Here is an 18,502-nt window from a genome sequence, read left to right as displayed (position 1 = left end):
TATTCTCAATTGTGTTCCGAAGTAAATGCACTAATAAAATTAGTGCAATTTCATCTTTTTTACCTTTAAAGGAGCGCTGCGAACTAGAGAACGCAACGCAACGTCTCCCAGCTTACAATTGTCGCCACTGTGTTTGATACAGTCACTGTATTTAGTCGTACAGTGACTCTATCAAACACAGTGGCGACAATTGGAAATTTAGCAAGAATATATGCTATGATTTCTAATTCGGAATGCAGATTGGCTCACGTCACGTCACGTGACCAATTCCGCCATATTCTTGCTAAAACGATAAAAAACGAGACCACAATTGTCGCCACTGTGTTTGATAGAGTCACTGTATTTAGTCGTACAGTGTCTCTAACGAGACAGTGGCGACAATTGTGGTCTCGTTTTTCATCGTTTTAGCAAGAATATGGTGGATTTGGTCACGTGACGTGACGTGACGTGAGCCAATCCGCATTTCGAATTAGAGATCATATCATTCAAATCTGTGCTTCAACGCCGCCATATTCTTGCAAAATTTTCAATTGTCGCAACTGTCTTGTTAGAGTCACTCATAGACATATAGACATGGACTGTGCTTTCCCTTTCTATCTATGCATGAAATACGGTCAAAAAAAGTGACAGAGAGATACGCAGTTGTCTCTTTCTAGAATATTGATTGGTCCACACTCACCTCTATGTGAACAAAAAAGAGAAGGTAAATGCCCGACCATCATTTCTCTCTTTCTATAAAAGAAGCCAATTTCATGCTGACATTGCTCAGTCCATGTCTCTATGTCTATGGTTAGTATATCTATGCTATGGAGTCACTGTATTCAGTCGCTTCGTTTACTCTATAATCTTTGATCGTAGTTATGATCTGACAGTAGGTGGTGCGTCAATGAAAAAATGTCATCGAATACGTCATCTCTGCAACAACCAAATTATCGAACAACTAATCTTTGACCCTCGTACATCAAATCAAATCTGAAAAACTTATCTCTCATGGAAGGAGCAGAAGAAGACGCCACTGAACAACAGGGAAAAACAGGTATTCACCATCATAAAACCAATAAATCGAGTAAAATCAGACACAAGAGGGATAAAACGTCAGCGGAGCTTCAACTAACATCAACTACTTTGAAAATTCCAAAACCAAAGAAGGAAAAGGAGTATTTGACTAGAGTGCTTGGTGGTACTGCAGATGAAACTCTTCTACTAAGTGCTGATGTTATTTATAACCTATTCTCCAGTCTTGCCGAATATGCTGATTGATGGAAGATGGGCCGGATTTAAATGTATTCTACGATATGTACGAGTATCAAATGATGTAACTAGTCGTTAACCATGCTAACATATAATTCTTGTCACCTGTTTTACTGGCAATTGAGTTTATTATAGTTGTTGCACAAATTTGTATTGAGCTTTCCTCGTGATGTTTTCCCAAATTTAATGATATTACTTGAATTTTTCCTATGGACTCATTTTTCCACCAACAATTGAACATGGCGTTGAACTCTGGAGGAGATTGCTGGTGAAGATTAGATTTTTGTGGTGCACCCCAACCCATAATCTCTTTTTTCATTCGATATAACCTCATTTTGCTGAAACATTTTTTTCAATATTTTATTCATTCTGCTACACTTCGAATTTGGGGCTCAACTCATCAATAAACTTCGGAATTTCCATTTGTCTCAAAAAGTCTGAAGACTTATATTGTAGATATGAGTATCTACAATATACCTATACAACTGTAAAGATTGAAATGGTTTGTTGTTTTGAATCAAGAAAAATACTGAATTTTCTTAATTTTTTTATTGGTTCAACATGAAAATTTTTGGATGCTTTCGTGAAATTGAGGAGTTTTTTTTTATGATTGAAATTGAATCGGTATCGTTATAGATCATCAAGAAATTTTCTAATCGAAATAAATAATGAGCTATTAGTTGTCCATTGTTGTAGATTTGCTCTGCGAAGATTTCCTGTGTAAAGTAAACCTTGTGACTTTTGAAAATCAAACTGCGAAACTTGAAGAAGAAGATATTCCTTCTTGCCAGTATTCATTTGATAGCTGCCAATCACAGTCTACAAATGTCATTTAACTAAAAACAACCCCTCATCAAATTCACGATGAAAAATCAATAAATTCCTGATTTGAACAAAAAGAACATGCAACAGATTACCGGCGATGGAATGAAAAAACAAATAAGAATATTCATTTTACTAGCGACTAGGAATGGAACAAAATGATGAACCTACTAGAAGACCACGTTGTCGATGTAACCTGGACCTTTACCGAAACATATTTGGACCAACACCAGATGAATCCTTTCTGATATTATTATTACTGTGTCTGGAAATTTTGAGAAGGTGGAAGTGTACTTACTACGACACCGAAGAACCAGATGAAGAGGGGGAATATGTCCAAGAAGAAGTACAAACGTGTATTTCGAGAACTACAAGACCAAGAAGGAGAAGAAGACCCTATGGATTTCGTTGAAGAGCAATAGATTACCGAATTCAAAAGAATCGTCAAATAAGGTGTTCCAAACAGATTCATGAATATATTCTGTTCAGGAATGATTTTCTCTCCTTTAATCTCATCATCAAGCTATATTTCACTTGAATTAATTATGTTATAGCCTGATGTACTAAATGAAAGTGCACTTCAATTAATCTATCAGATTATGATTTGAATGCAAAATTCAACTTATTTGATTTTTGCCGAGCACCCGTGGATATCAACAAATAGTACGATCAGAATCGAAATTGCCATACACCATCATTCAGGGTGCCAAGGATAATACCGGTCCATAGAAGAAGAGTAGACTGCTCTTGATATGGTTTTGGTCTTATTTAACCTTATCAGAGCAAAAACAGTGTGCGTAGCTACGGGGCTTGAAGCACTGGGGCAAGAAGAATTTTTTTAGTCCAAATGGTATACACCGCCCTTAGGTGGGTGAAAAATTAGAGTTTCGGTTTTCCTTCAAATGAGTTTTTTCCGACTTGGGATTAAGATCACGTTCTTTTTTTGAATTTAAAATTCAGCATTTAGTATGCACTTCAAACTGAATGGAAATAATAAAATAAGAATACAAATTCGTAAATTTTATTTAGCAAGACATCTCCAACTCGAAACAAGGCTTACATTAACATCAAAACCTTCTACACAATCAACAAAGGCATCAAAAGACTTATTCTTCAAAATCGGTGTCGTGTGGTCCAAATCCATTTTTGTATTGACAAGCATGAGTAGCGATATTTGTGAAGAAATCACATATCACATCCACACCGTTCAGAATTGTTTCATCAGCCGTGGTTCCCAGGTACGATCGATATAGATCTCTTTGCGGTTGGTGGGTCGGAGAATATTTCGAATTATTTGAAATTTTGGGATTTGTAGTTGACGTTGAAGAATTGGATTGCCGTTGTTTGTTCAATGTTTGCATTATGGTAATACCTCGCAGATATTATGAGAAAAGTTTTTCACTAAGAATTTTGATTGATCCTAATTAATTTGTCTGAATGACGTTTTCTGCGATAGGAAATATGATCTCAGTAGGAAAGTTATGGAATGAAAAGGGTGCGCTAGAACGTAAAAAAAAACAAAAATATCATTCTTCCTCGGAACTACGCTTAAAAGTTTCGTTTAAATGGGCCTCTGAATGTTTGAGCCCTTGATATTAATGTTTGGGTTGTCCGCATATCACTTTTCGATTTCCCATAAGAATAATAAAGAAATAAAAAATTTTTTCTTTTGATTTCTACTACTAGTCAACGATACTTTGCATTTCAATATCCTTTCTATATTTTTTAGAGAATTTGATGCATACAAAGGGTCTGATGTCATTTTTCGATAAATGGAACTCAGTCGGAAGTTAATCTAGGTCAAAATTCAATTTACCCTCAATTTAGCCTCAATATTATGTTTTTAGAAAAAAACACATTTTACAAAATATAAAGTAGAACTCTGAAGACTGTTAACCATTATAAATCTGTTATAGTAGAGATAGACGAGGAACTTGAAACCAGTGTCGGATTTACATATTTGCCGCCAGTAGGCTATTCAAATTTTGCCGCTCTTACCATAATTATTTTGTTCAAAATATTAATGACAATTTTTGTGTCAGTGAAAATGTAACTTTGAGATTTGTACACTTTGGTCCTAATAACTACTCATAATTATTGTGACCTAGGGAATCGATGTGTCAGTTCCCGAGTTTCCAGATCATTTTTACAACGCAACGATTAAGTTGAGATTTAACAAGAAATAGAACGTTTCTTTCTGAATGAAATAAAATTTAGTCATAGACTTCTCATGAGGTGAAGTGATGGATGTATTAATTGATATTAGTCACACAGTGATATACATTCAGCAAACGTAATTAAATCAGTATCAGGATTCTCGTCCATGTTGTCAATAATAAAAACAAATTATCGGGAATTTGGACTTTTATTGTGGATGTTAAATTATCTTAAATCTTCGCCGACGTTTCGGACACAAACTTGTTCCTTTATCAAGGCTAAAATGTAACAAAGTATAAATTGCAGAGTTCACCCGGAAGAGCACGAAACAGGTACCCACCTCGAATTTTCATTAATTTAACATATAAGCTTTTGGAAGAATAATCATTAATTTTAAAACTTTGTAACGCATTTGGTGAGATTTTTCTCTTTCTTTCGGAAGTACGTGAACATATGAACGGACAACAAAGTTTTAGGTTGGAGCATAGAATAATGTTTTTTTGTTTTTTCTTTTCTCAAGGTTTGTGATTCGAGTAAGCCCCCGAATCCTGCCCTCCCAAGCGCCATCCGCATCAACATGATTAAAACAGTGTGATGTAGAAACTAAAAAGGATTTGACAAACAATCCACAAAACAATATAACACACATAAACAATCAATTGGGCATCACGTACCTACTTCCGAAAGAAAGAGAAAAATCTCACCAAATGCGTTACAAAGTTTTAAAATTAATGATTATTCTTCCAAAAGCTTATATGTTAAATTAATGAAAATTCGAGGTGGGTACCTGTTTCGTGCTCTTCCGGGTGAACTCTGCAATTTATACTTTGTTACATTTTAGCCTTGATAAAGGAACAAGTTTGTGTCCGAAACGTCGGCGAAGATTTAAGATAATTTAACATCCACAATAAAAGTCCAAATTCCCGATAATTTGTTTTTATTGTAATTAAATCATTTTTATTGGGCAAACAGTTTAAAATGGAATAGATATATATATAGAGATACAGATATATAGATATAGATAGTCAATCAAAAGAAAAGAAGACATTTATTATCATTAAATATGGCACACCATATATAGGTACATGGTAACATGGTCCGTATAGGAATAGTTGAAAAAAATTAACGGGGTAATTCTTCGTCAGAAAATAGGGTGGTCCTTTAATGTGAAATTTTCTTTTCTGAGTCCCCCTGCTTAGTTACAGACCGAAAAGCAGTTTTTAATTTTTTACTTGAGAATCGAAAAACTGACAAGAATGAAATCAAGCAGATAGTTTATGCGGGGTAGAAATTTTTGGTGCTGTTCTTCTTTGATTGAAAGTGCTAGAAAAAACCACCCCTAAACATTGTTCCGCAAGAAACTTTTTTCCATATCCATATATTTCAAAATAAAAGATTGATTTTGGATAGCTTGATCCATTCTTAACAAATAAGGTCTCTTGTAGTTTCTTGGGAAAATTCACGGTTTTTCAGGAAAAAAAAAGACCGTAAACAAAGTGCCTATCGAATATTTCTGCGTTTGTGCACACAATCATCTTGATGAGTATATGTGACAAAAATCTCAAGATGATTTTTTGAGAATGGATTAGGTTATACAAAATTAGTTTTTTATTATAAGATATAAATATCGAAAAAGTTTCTTGCGAAGCAAGGATCAGGAATGGATTTTTCTACCCCTTTCTATTATAGACGAACAGAACCAAAAATTTTTTGATGCTTTCCCGCCCGTATAAAATATCTGGTTGATTTAATACGTGAGAGTTTATTAATTTTCAATAAAAAAAATCAAAAACTGCTTTTCGGGCGCCATCTTTAGGGGGCTGTAACTAAGCAGGGGCACAAAAAAGAAAAGACCTTCCCTACTTCTTGAATCAACCCCTGCATTTTGTTGCAACTATTCATATTATTAAATATATTAAATGGCCACAATCTAACTTACGCTGATGATAAAATAGGAACGTAAGTCAAAAAAGTATCAAAATATCTTTCTGCGATGTCGTCTTACGAAATTTTGTTCATTAGTTCTGACTTTATACACAAAAGAGCCAAAGCGTTCAGCTTTTCTTGGCTTAATGTGGTTCTTAGGTAATTAACTTTTCACCTTTTTCAAGCAAAAAAAGCTTCTCTCACCCGAACAATTAGTCGCTGGTATATACAGGATGGGCAAAATTCGTTGTCTACTGAGGGAAACTCGAGAACTATGGCAGCTGGAAGAAAACGGATGACACATTCTCGGGATCTTTTTCAGAGAAACAAAGAATGGTGAAAACCATTTTTGAGTTATTAGCAAAAAATTAAATTTTGACGATTTCGAAAAGTTCTCATAACTTTTTTGTCTTTCAAGTTACAGATCTGAAACTTGAACCTTCTATAGACCCTTTTTTACGTAGAATCCACTGACGGAGCACCAAACATTTTTTCATTTCGAAACATTAGGCGAACTTCCGTTTCTTTAAACGCAAACTGTCATTGAATTTATTATTTTTGAATTGGAAAAAAAGATTCTGTTAGAAGAATCTACGTATAAAAGTGACGAAGAAGGTCAAGTTTCAGATATGTAACTCCGAACACAAAAAAGCTATGAGAACTTTTCGAAATCGTTAAAATCCCAATTTCTTATTATAACTCAAAATCCAGAAATGATAGGCCGGTTCTGTTTTCAGATTTGGATTAGTCATGAAAAAAAGAGGTAGAGAATGTGTCATCCGTTTTCTTCTAGCTGCTATAGTTCTTGAGATCCTCAGTAGACAACGAATTTTGCCCACCTTGTAAATAGAGCCATAGATACGAACTTCTGGACAAACATTTCTTGAATTGTGTTTTCGTAGGAACCGAAGAAACACATCCCAACGATTCAGAACCTGGTTTCACCAAAATTTTTCACCCTCAGGAAGTTTCAGTATAGAGTCCAATGCGGCCGAAATGAGGGGGAAACGAAAATTGTAATGATGCACTATGGCACTTGTTCAGTTTTTTTTATATTTAGGGAAAATCAGATGTAGATAGATATTAAAATATCTATGAAATATAAGTTTTTCAGTTTCTATAATTCTTGCAAACAAAATTGTCCCCAAATTTGCCGCCCTAGGCTGCAGCCTACTCAGCCTCTATGGTAAATCCGCCACTGCTTGAAACGAATTACATTGACAGTTAACTGTTTTGAAAATTCTGGTTTTTGTAAGTTAGCATCATTTTTTTCTTAACTCTGAGAATTCAGAAATAAAATTTCCATTTGTTTCAAAACCTGTAAACTTATAAATTTGAGAGTATTATAAAGCAAAAGAATAAATTAGGGGTAAATTGAACTTTGACCTTGAATAACTTTCGACTAAGTTCATTTATCGAAAAATGACATCAGATCTTTTTTGTGAAGCGGTTAATTCTCTACAAAATATAAAAAGGATATAGCAATGCAATTTCTCGTTCATCAGTTATGAAAATCAGAAGAAAAATTTTTTTTCTGTGTTTTTATCATGGGAAATCGAAAACTGCGATGCAGACAGCCTAAACATTAATATTAAGGGCTCATATTTTCAGAAACTTATTTTGGCATTAAAACGAAGCTTCTGAGCGTGGTTTCGAGGAAAAAAAAAATTTTTTTTTTTGAGGCGCCCTATTTCGAGGTACAAACACTTCGATATCCGATTATGGTATTTTTATTTCAACGAGGCAATGACGTAAGGGATTGGTGTGGAAAACTATCCTTTTATTAGTGTTCATATTATCTTCAGATTCGTCATTATTATGATATGTTTTGTCCTCACACTAGAAAATCGATAATGGAGGTACCAAATGGTACCAAATAAAAGACGATAATCACTCGATATTTTTCTTGCTCTCTAGCTCATCCTCAGGTCTCAGGTTTTTAGAAATCAGGTAATAGAAGATTGAAGAAGAACAACAGGTTATAATAATAAACAGCACGCAAAATGACAATCTGAAACATTGATTTTGATTTGATCAAATCATTTCCATGAAATGAGATCTTATCATAAAAGATGAATAATTCAATTGCATATTGTAGAATAAGGGAAACTTACAGTTGCTATCATATTTTTCTTCACAAGATCGCTGTTAAATACAGAACTGAAACATACAGAAGCGATATTTTACAAAATATCACAGTATTACATTCCATGGTACGTATGAGATCTCCTGGATTATTAGACTAGTCTAACAGTTATCGTACTATAGTTTTTCGAATTGCACTCACAAAAATAATACACCAAATTCTTGACAACATCATAGTCATAAGATTATTGTGTGAATGCGTAAGTTTGAGTACGTATTTCAAAATAATTTGTCAAAAAAACCTAATTCTTCATGTCCATTTAAAGTGTGATTCGAATAAATTATGGAAATAAAGACCCAAATAAACAACCAGGATTTACTGAATATTTCAGGTACTAGTAGGTAGTTTGAGAAATGAAAAATCTATTCAAAATGCACATAGTTCGAACAGAATTAGTTACCGAAAAAGTTATAAGTATTATAATATATATATATATATACGTAATTCAACAAAGGAAATTTGCAATGGCTCGTAAACGAAAGGTGTTCCAATGGAGAGGCTGACTATCATCGTGACCGTCAATTGATTTTTAATAACCCTCATTTTCTGTCAATCAAATTGAGTGTTTTTCTTCAACCCCTTATCCGCAACCCCATCCAACGTTTTACAAATGGAAACATTTACCAAGTGTGGAATAGTTGGAAAGCTCACAGAAAATAGAATCCCACCTTTGTTCTTTTTTTGTAATTTGTGGTTATCAGAAGAAACATAAAAGTTCTGGAAAACATGAAATAAATATTTTCCCAACCAATAACTTAAAATCAAGATACTGAAACACATTTTCTGATAATGTAAGTAATGAACAAAGCATATAAATTCAACAGGAACCAATTAAGGTACAATAATTATACCCGAAGAATAGAGAAATACATATTGTTATTAAAAAACAGATTCAAAGTCCCTGCGCTCGCCTATACCCAACACCCAACAGTTTTTTATGTTCAATCAATGATGATTCTATTTGGCGGTTTCTTTGATGTGGGATTCTTCACACGGCTTCTCTGATGTTTCAAAAAGGATTGTCTATTCTCCAATCCCTCCAATATATTTTTTACCGAGAAGGGAGGAAATATTATAAATTCTTTTCAGTTTTATTTCCATTATAGGGAAAAAAGTATTCTAAACCAAGTTGAGAGTGTTTTCAGAGTCAAAGTTTTCAATATTCTGACTTTTTTTATTGTCTTTGAACTTTGCGGCCTCAAATTGTGTAATTGTAATTAATGGGCAAGTTTCCCAAAACTCCAAAATCGAATTTAAGATTATTTATGGAAACCCTTTCCCATTAGTTATCCAACACGTAAAAAATTCCCTTTAAAATTCAGAAATTTCAGAAATACACCCTTCGAAACTTAGTAAACATTCGAATATGTAAAAGCTTATGACTACCAGAGTCTAGTAATTTTTGTTAATTTGACAACATTGGAACCGATCAAGAAGATATAGAATTCTGTATCCACAGATTACAAAAAACATAGACATATAGACATGGAGTGTGCCATCCCTTTCTATCTATGCATGAAATACGGTCAAAAAAAAATGACGGAGAGAAACTGAACATCGGGCATGCAGTCTTCTTCTAGAATTTTGATTGGTCCACACTCACCTCCATGTGAACAAAAAAGAGAAGGTAAATGCCACTCTTTCTATAAAAAAAGCCAATTTTATGCTGACATTGCTCATTCCATGTCTCTATATCTATGACAAAAAATTGTTTCTGTAAGATTACAGACACAGATGTGTCTATACCTTTATAAAACCGATGACATTTTATGTCATTGCTTTTTTTTCTTGTCAAATGTGATCACAAAACTTGATATTCATTAAATCTATGGTGATCAGAAAACTTTCATGACCATTATTGAGCCGATGGGCGTTGCCGGATTGTGAAAATGATGTAGAATGTTCATAACTTCTGAACAACACTTCTGAAATCAGAATTTTCTTAAGTGAATACAGACAAAATGTTCAATTTCGAAGAAAAAATATTTCGATATATTTGAGTTATAAGGATTTCAATGACTTATATTTTGCAATTTAGGTAATGGCCGATTGCGTAGCTGATATTTCCAGTGTTTCAATATTATAATTTTCGCTATTTTTCTAAAAAAGAGAGTATTTCAGGAAATTTTCTAACAAGATCGGGAACTGCGTGGGTACTAGGATATTAGAATAAAAATGAATTGTTTGAGATATCTCTATAGATATACGGGGTGAGTATTTGACTCGTACAAATATTTTAATAGTAGATTCTTGAGGTCAAAATAAAAACCTTTTTTCCTTACCATTTTTTTCGATTCGATTCTGATGAAAAGATATAGCCAATTCAAATTTTCAGAATGAACTGTGCCACCCCTGGAAAAACAAAATTAGGTACTTTCAGAATAACTAGCTAAATCTGTGACACTACACTTCTGTGCATCTTTTAAAAAGAGTTACATTCGGCCAAAGTACCTAATGTTACGAATTTCCCAGATATTTTTAATTTTTGGACATCAAAATACATTAAACGTGAAAGTATCAATTCTTTTATTTTACAAAACGTTCAGATTTTTATTATATAGCGTCCACCTCAGTTTCAAGAGTTAGGTTCTTTGAATTTTTGGTTTTTTTATGGTACGTAATGGTCGTAATGAGAAAACTGTAAGGCGTGAATGATATCTTGTGTTCGGAAAAGATTAATCAAATAAATGAAAAACTATATTCTCAAATTCATTTCATTCTATAACACCGTTTGTGAGATAGAACTAAAAAAGAAAAAACTGTGTGGTTTTTCAACAGCCTCTATCAATTTAACCGAGCCGATTCGGAGTCAGGAAAAAAGTATTTTTTTTTACCTCAAGAAACTACTGTTAAGATATTTGAACGAGGCAAATACTTGCCCAGTATAAATTTTCATATCTCATTTTTCTCGATCACAGTTGTCTCTTTCCAAACGAAGTACCTATTGGTGTTTTTGATTGAATCTAATCTGTCAAAATCGGCACTTCTTGTCGATAAATTTGTATTAATTATTGATCAACCTCATACTCTCAAAATGTTTCTGGCTTCTGAGCAATTTTCGTTTTTACATCTTCAGTGATATAAGAAAATTAGTAACTGCGGGATTTATTTTTCGTAAAGAAAAATTCTGTATTGTAAGATGGATCGAACATGCTATCTCTCTTCAGTTGGAGAAATTTGTGGAAAGCTAATTTTGAATCTTTTTGTTTTCGTTACAGAATATAATATATACATCAAATTTTTTTTCATTATCCGTCTTTGAAAACCTTCAAGGAAAGGAAAACTTATCATGAATAACATAGATCTATGGAGAGAGTCACCGACTAAAATCCTGCGGAAGGACTTTGAATTTTCCACTACGCCACTGATTTCAGTCCCGTGATTATTAGCAACTTAAGAGAAAGCTTTTAAAAACGACAAAATAGATAGGTACTCCAAATAAAATTAAAATGAAGACTATATATTAAAAATAGTTTTTCCGTGAGTTGTTGGGTAGGGTTGCGACTAAGGGGTTGGAGAAAAATATTCAATTTTATTGCCAAAAACTTATTTTTAGCAAAAGTAAAATAAAGTGTTTCAGTTTCTTAATTTTACGTTATTTGCTGAGAAACTATTAATTTTTGTTTCAAGAGACCACAAGAAAAACTAAGATTATGGTGGAATTTCGTTTTTCGTGAGCTTTCCAACGAGCCCACACATGGTGTATGTTTCCATTTGAATAACGGATGGGGTTGCGGCTAAGGGGTTGAAGAAAGACAATAAATTTTAGCCACAAAATTAGGGTAATCATAAAGGGCATCGTTTTTTAATTGGGACACCGAGTATTGAAGGTAACATTTCAAACTATGTGCAAGATACCAAGTATCACGTATCGCTTCTGGTTGTAGACGATTCTGTCCGTTCTCGATTCAATAAAACTAGCTAATTGTTCGCACAGGGCGCGATAGGTTACAGCTCGGTGTCCCGAGAGGGCTCGAGCCTGTCGGTGCCGTCCAGTTATGTAAGTCCCGAAATTTAATGTCGTGTGTGTTTTGTCCGACCCGACTGGTCGTTCAGAAGCTGCCTGGCCCCTCATCAATCATACGGGGTTAAGTAGCGCTCCCCCTAGCACGACAGAACTTTCTCACAACCATCATTTGAACAGATGTGGAGCATTACAGCATTCACTGAAACGCCTCGAGCCCGCAGCCAAGTTATAATTCACGAAGTTGCGGCATTATTTTTCATTACCATTGTTTTATTTTATTTACTGCGATGACGGCCGTGTTCGGGAGGTTTTTCAATTAGGTCCAGATATTTCCTTTCTTTTCCTTTCCTTTCCTTGCACAGATAACTTCAAAAGAAGTCGGTAACTGAGGTAAGTGGTACTCTAGTTTCCTTTTCTGTTACTGACTTACTAATTAAACTCGATGACATTAAAATTGTTACCTCCAGAAGGAATAATTCCTTCAAAGTAATTTTTTGGCAAAAGCTTATATCTGCGAGAATTTCGTAATCCCGAAAAAATGTATCATGTGCAGAAGGATATGAGTATTCCAGGCTGGCAGCAGAGATCTTTCAGGTAAAAATATTTACAATCGAAAGATGTATGGAAATAAAAGAAGAAACTATATCAGAAATGTAACACAGTTATAGAAAACACTGAGCTCGCTGGTCATCAATTCTAAATGATGAGAGTGCCGAAGGTCCCGAAGGAAAATCAACGAGTTAGGCTAGAATAACAAGGTTTGTTTAGCCTAGGTTCCAAGTTACTGGTAAATCAAAATCAAAGAAAATGAAGAGGCAATACACAAACTCTTTTCATTGGATCGAAACCTTCCTGTGGTATAGAAAAATGTACCTACAGGATGAGTAACGGGTGTGAAGGCAGCAACGGTTTCCAGCAACGGTTTTTTCAATTTCGCTTTTACTATATGGAATGTAAAAATACCCGTTGTTCGGTTTTTTTTTATACAAATGGGTTATTCCGAACATTATAAACACAGTCTATAAGGTGAAATAATTTGTGCATCGAAAACTACCCCCACCAACCCCCCGAAATTGAAATATCTTGATACACTGTGAAAAAAACCTGTTGCTCGTAGTTTTTCCATGGAAATAGGTTGTTACCAATATACTGAACACGACCTATAGGGTGAAATAATTTGTGCATCAAAAACTACCCCTCCTCCAACCGTCTGAAGTTGAACTAACTTGTTACAATAAAAAGTCTAAAAAAAACCGTTGCTCCAGATTTTTTGACGGAAATGGGTTGTAATCAACACGACCTGTAGGGTGGGATAATTTGTGCACCGAACTCTACCCCTTCTCCAACCCTCTGAAGTCAAAACTAACTTGATACAGTAAAAAGTGTAAAAAATATCCGTTGCTCGGGTTTTTTTGATGGAAATGAGTTGTTACCATTATTTTGAACACGACCTATAAAGTGGAATAATTTTTGCACCAAAAACTACCCCTTCTCCAACCCTCTGAAGAGTCTGAAGTTGAACTAACTTGATTAATCAACATACTGAACACGACCTGTAGGGTGGGATAATTTGTGCATCAAAAACTACCCCTCCTCCAACCCTCTGAAGTCAAAACTAACTTGATACAGTAAAAAATGTAAAAAATACCTTTTGCTCGGGGTTTTTTGATGGAAATGGGTTGTTACCATTATACTGAACACGACCTATAGAGTGAAATAATTTGTGCATCAAAAACTACCCCTCCTTCAACCCTCTGAAGTTGGACTAACTTGATACAGTAAAAAGTGTAAAAAATACCCGTTGCTCAGGGTTTTTTGATGGAAATGGATTGTTACCATTATACTGAACACGACCTATAGAGTGAAATAATTTGTGCATCAAAAACTACCCCTCCCCCAACCCTCTGAAGTTGAAATAGTTTTTGATGCACAAATTATTTCACCCTATAGGTCGTGTTCAGTATGTTGATTACAACCCATTTCCATCAAAAAATCTCGAGCAACGGTTTTTTTTACACTTTTTTACTGTATCAAGTTAGTTCAATTTCAGAGGATTGGAGGACTGGTAGTTTTTGATGCACAAATTATTTCTCCCTATCGGTCGTGTTCAGTATAATATCACGATCTGTTCAGCGATATAGCGGTGTTCAGTCGCGATGTCTCACGATCGTGATCGTGATCGCGGCCGCGGCCGCTCATATGTGTTCACCGCTTAATTCAGTGCACACTGAAACGATCGCGATACTACACCGATAAATATCGAAATCGCGTCGGATTGGGGGACACAGCTGCCAGGTCGCTTCGGACAGAACGGTGATTGGGAATCAAATCGGAAAAAGTAGCATAGAATTTCGTAATTGAGTGACGATTAAGCGCTTGATTTGGATATCGTATCGCTTCAGTGTGCACTGGAGTGTTGCGAAGATAAAAGTTGCATCGGGCGATAAAAGATTGCTCATGTTGCATCGCTTATCGTAGCTCCAGTGAGAACCGCGCCTAATGGTAACAACCCATTTCCAGCAAAAAACCCCGAGCAACGGGTATTTTTTACACTTTTTTCTGTATCAAGTTAGTTCGACTTCAGAGGGTTGGAGAAGGGGTAGTTTTTGATGCACAAATAATTCTACCCTATAGGTCGTGTTCAGTATGTTGGTAACAACCCATTTCCATGGAAAAACTACGAGCAACGGTATTTTTTCACAGTGTATCAAGATATTTCAATTTCGGGGGGTTGGTGGGGGTAGTTTTCGATGCACAAATTATTTTACCCTATAGACTGTGTTTATAATGTTCGAAATAAATTTGTATCAAAAAACCCCGAACAACGGATTTTTTTACATTCCATATAGTGAAATCGAAATTGAAAAAACCGTTGCTGGAAACCGTTGCTGCCTTCACACCCGTGGATGAGTACTGGTACAAACATTTTAACAGTAGATTCTTGAAGTAATAAGAAACACTTTTTTCTTATAACATTTTTTCCGATTCGGCCTTGATAAAAATATATAGCCATTTTAGGTTCTCATAATGAGCTGTGCCACCCCTGGAAAAACAAAATTCTTTCAGAATAACTAGCTAAATCTGTGACGCTACACATCTGTGGATCTTTTAAACAGAATTGTATTCAGCCAAAGTATCAAATTTTTCAAATTTCACATTTCACATTTAATTTTTGAACATAAAATTACTCAAAAACGGCACATTATACGAGAAAATATGAAGAATACTTTTATTTTACAAAACGTTCAAATACTCATTAGTTAGCGTTCAACGTAGTTTCAAGAGTTGGGTTGTTTGAATTTTTGGTGTTTTTATGGTACTTAATGGTCATAATGGGAAAACTGGAAGACGTGTCCGAAAAAGATTCATCAAATAAATGAAAAACTATTTTCCGAAATTCATTTCATTCGATAAAATCATTTGTGAGAGGTTTTTCAACAGCCTGTATTTTCTTAAGATATCGATCGAAATTCAATCTGGGAGGATGCTGCATTTTCTGAAACTTTTTAGGGTTTTCACTCCCAATCTCTGGAACAAAATCAATTTAAAAATTAAAATAACCTATTTGCTAATGCTGAATTCTTGCACTAATTTGTCAGGAGCAACTTTGAAATTATGTATAGTAACGTTTCGGAGTCTATATCATACTCCTTCATCAGACGAACTTTTATTTGACATTAATTGTCAATACATCTTCCAGAGATTGGGAGTGCGAACCCTAAAAAGTTTCAGAAAATGTATTTTTTTGCACCGAGACGATTCGGAAAAAATAGTGAAGGAAAAAAGTGATTCTTTTGACCTCATGAATCTATACTGTTGAAATATTTGTTCGAGTCGAAGACTCACCCTGTATGTGAAAGAGAAGGAAAAAACCGAAAGTTGCACAGGTGACCCACCTATCGAATTTTGGTATCAAAATATTTTGGGAATTTTGTGCCCATTTTGTGCTAATTTGTGCCGTATATTATGAATTTTGTGCCCGTTCTGTTTTCGAGATATTTCACGTTTTTCAAGTGTGTCACCAACTTGACCCTGTGACTAACATGTGCAAAATGAGAAATTTTCTTCTTTCGATGAATTGTGCTCATTTTGTGCTAATTTGTGCCGTATGTTACGAATTTTGTGCCCGTTCTGTTTGCGAGATATTTCAAGTTTTTCAAGTGTCACCAACTTGACGCTGTGACCCACATGTGGAAAATCGTAAATTTTTTTTTTCGATAAATTGTGCTAATTTTGTGCTAATTTGTGCCGTACTTTATAAATTTTGTGCCGGTTCAGTTTTCGAGATATTTCGGGTTATGTTTGTGAGGAGCGTCAAGTTGGTGACCCACCCCTCGAATTTTGATATCGAAATGTTTTGGGTATTTTGAACTTATTTTGTGCTGATTTGTGCCGTATGTTATGAATTTTGTGTCTGTTCCATTTTCGAGATATTTTGAGTTTTTCCTATGAGTCTCCAACTTGATGCCGCTACTCACGGGAAATGCCCGATTTTTTCCGATATATTTCCAGTTATCTCTGTGTGTCTATATACCTAGGTTTATTTAAGATGTTGACACATTCATAGGTTTACAGAGTTTTATATTATATCACTTTTTGCCACCCTATAGAAATACATATTTCGTGTTTGTCTAAGAATAATTTTTTTCTAATTTTGACATAGAAATTACAATTTTCCACATGTGGGTCACAGCGTCAAGTTGGTGACACTTGAAAAACTTGAAATATCTCGCAAACGGAACTGGCACAAAAATCGTAACATACGGCACAAATTAGCACAAAATTAGCACAATTCATCGAAAGAAGAAAATTTTCTATTTTGCACATGTGGGTCACAGTGTCAAGTTGGTGACACACTTAAAAAACTTGAAATATCTCGAAAACGGAGCGGGCACAAAATTCATAACATACGGCACAAATTAGCACAAAATGGGCACAAAATTCCCGAAACATTTTGATACCAAAATTCAATAGGTGGGTCACCAACTTGACGCACCTAAGTTGCACCACCACAATGCAACATCTTCAAGGAATTCAATGGTGATAATTTTGATGAAGAGCTATTTTTAGTTTCATCAACTTTTTATTAACACTTGTAGATGGAGGGGTATCAAAATGAACTGGTCTTGATAGCTCTCATGAACCAAATTCTCCAAAAAAAAACGGACAAATAAAATAAAATAACTGAAACATTGACATCAGTGTGAGCATGCTTCAAATATAGTCATTTGGCTGTAAAAAAAAGAAAATGTTGCTTCTGAATGTAACACCCCCTAGGTCACTTAGGATATTATTATTCCTTCCCCCTACTCTCTGAAGTTTATGAAAACAATACATTAAAAACATTTCAAAGTTACTCATTTATAAGTACCTACACATGCTTTTCAAATTATTGTATATATATGTCCTATATTTTTTCTTTCTGATTTTCTCAGTCTGAAAGGCTAATCACATACACAAACATGGTTACAAAAGATAAGAAAGAATGAAAATAAAAACGTTGTAATAAGTATCCCTTACCTTTGAAGCTCTAAATTCAGCACGACAACTAATTAAGTCCGTCTGGAAATACCACTGCTCACAAATTTAGAGAATTCTGTAATTGTGGAGTAAATCAACAAAACGTTAACGAAGCTCTTTCTCAAAGAACAAGTCGAATTTTTCACTTCTAAGTACATACTGAATACGAGGTTAGTATCGTATTGCGAATCGCAATATCTCGTTGAAGAAATACCAACCGGCTGAATGAAAATGAAAACGAAACATTTCTCTGTATTCCTCAATTTTACGAGTTTCCGCCACTAATGAAATTCCTCCAGGAGTTCTTCCATTTTCCTCTCGCGATCTCCAAGATTTCTACAACGGCTCCTTATTTCGGACAAAAAATTCGAAATGCTTTTAATGAGAACATACGCTTGTTTATCATTTGGCGCTGATCAAAAACGGAAGAAGAAAATGTAATTTTCTTTCTCTTTCATTTCTTAATGAGTGTTTGAACAGTTTCTTTCAATTATTTTTTTTCTCTATATGTCCAAGATGAAGCAACTAGTCATAGTTGCCTAACGGCAAGTTTTAAAATTATTATTCAATTAAGCAGGTGGTCTAAAAATCGAAATTATTGTTTCCAGATGTGTGTCCACTCACATGTCTGTGGCTTGGAGTACTCTGCTTCATATTTCGTTTTTCCTCTACTTGTTAAGAAAAAATCAGTATTCACATCATCAGAGAAAAAG

At 34.6% G+C, this 18,502-nt stretch overlaps 1 protein-coding gene across 2 annotated transcripts in view; it reads left to right on the top strand.

Annotated features, from left to right (window-relative positions):
- Positions 1-18,502, top strand: part of LOC123312530 (SCY1-like protein 2) — a 322,515-nt gene that overhangs the window by 279,291 nt on the left and 24,722 nt on the right. Inside the window, exon 15 of one of the 2 annotated variants that reach the window (XM_044896997.1) lies at positions 12,240-12,302. The exons of the other annotated variant lie outside the window; for it this stretch is intronic. Within the exon in view, the coding sequence (XP_044752932.1) occupies positions 12,240-12,302 (63 nt within the window). The remainder of the gene's footprint in view (positions 1-12,239; positions 12,303-18,502) is intronic. 2 annotated transcript variants of the gene reach the window in all.

This window comes from Coccinella septempunctata, chromosome 1 (assembly GCF_907165205.1).
Source record: "Coccinella septempunctata chromosome 1, icCocSept1.1, whole genome shotgun sequence".
Taxonomy (NCBI): domain Eukaryota; kingdom Metazoa; phylum Arthropoda; class Insecta; order Coleoptera; family Coccinellidae; genus Coccinella; species Coccinella septempunctata.
Note: the sequence above shows the minus strand (reverse complement) of the source record. Positions and strands in the feature narration are given on the sequence as shown.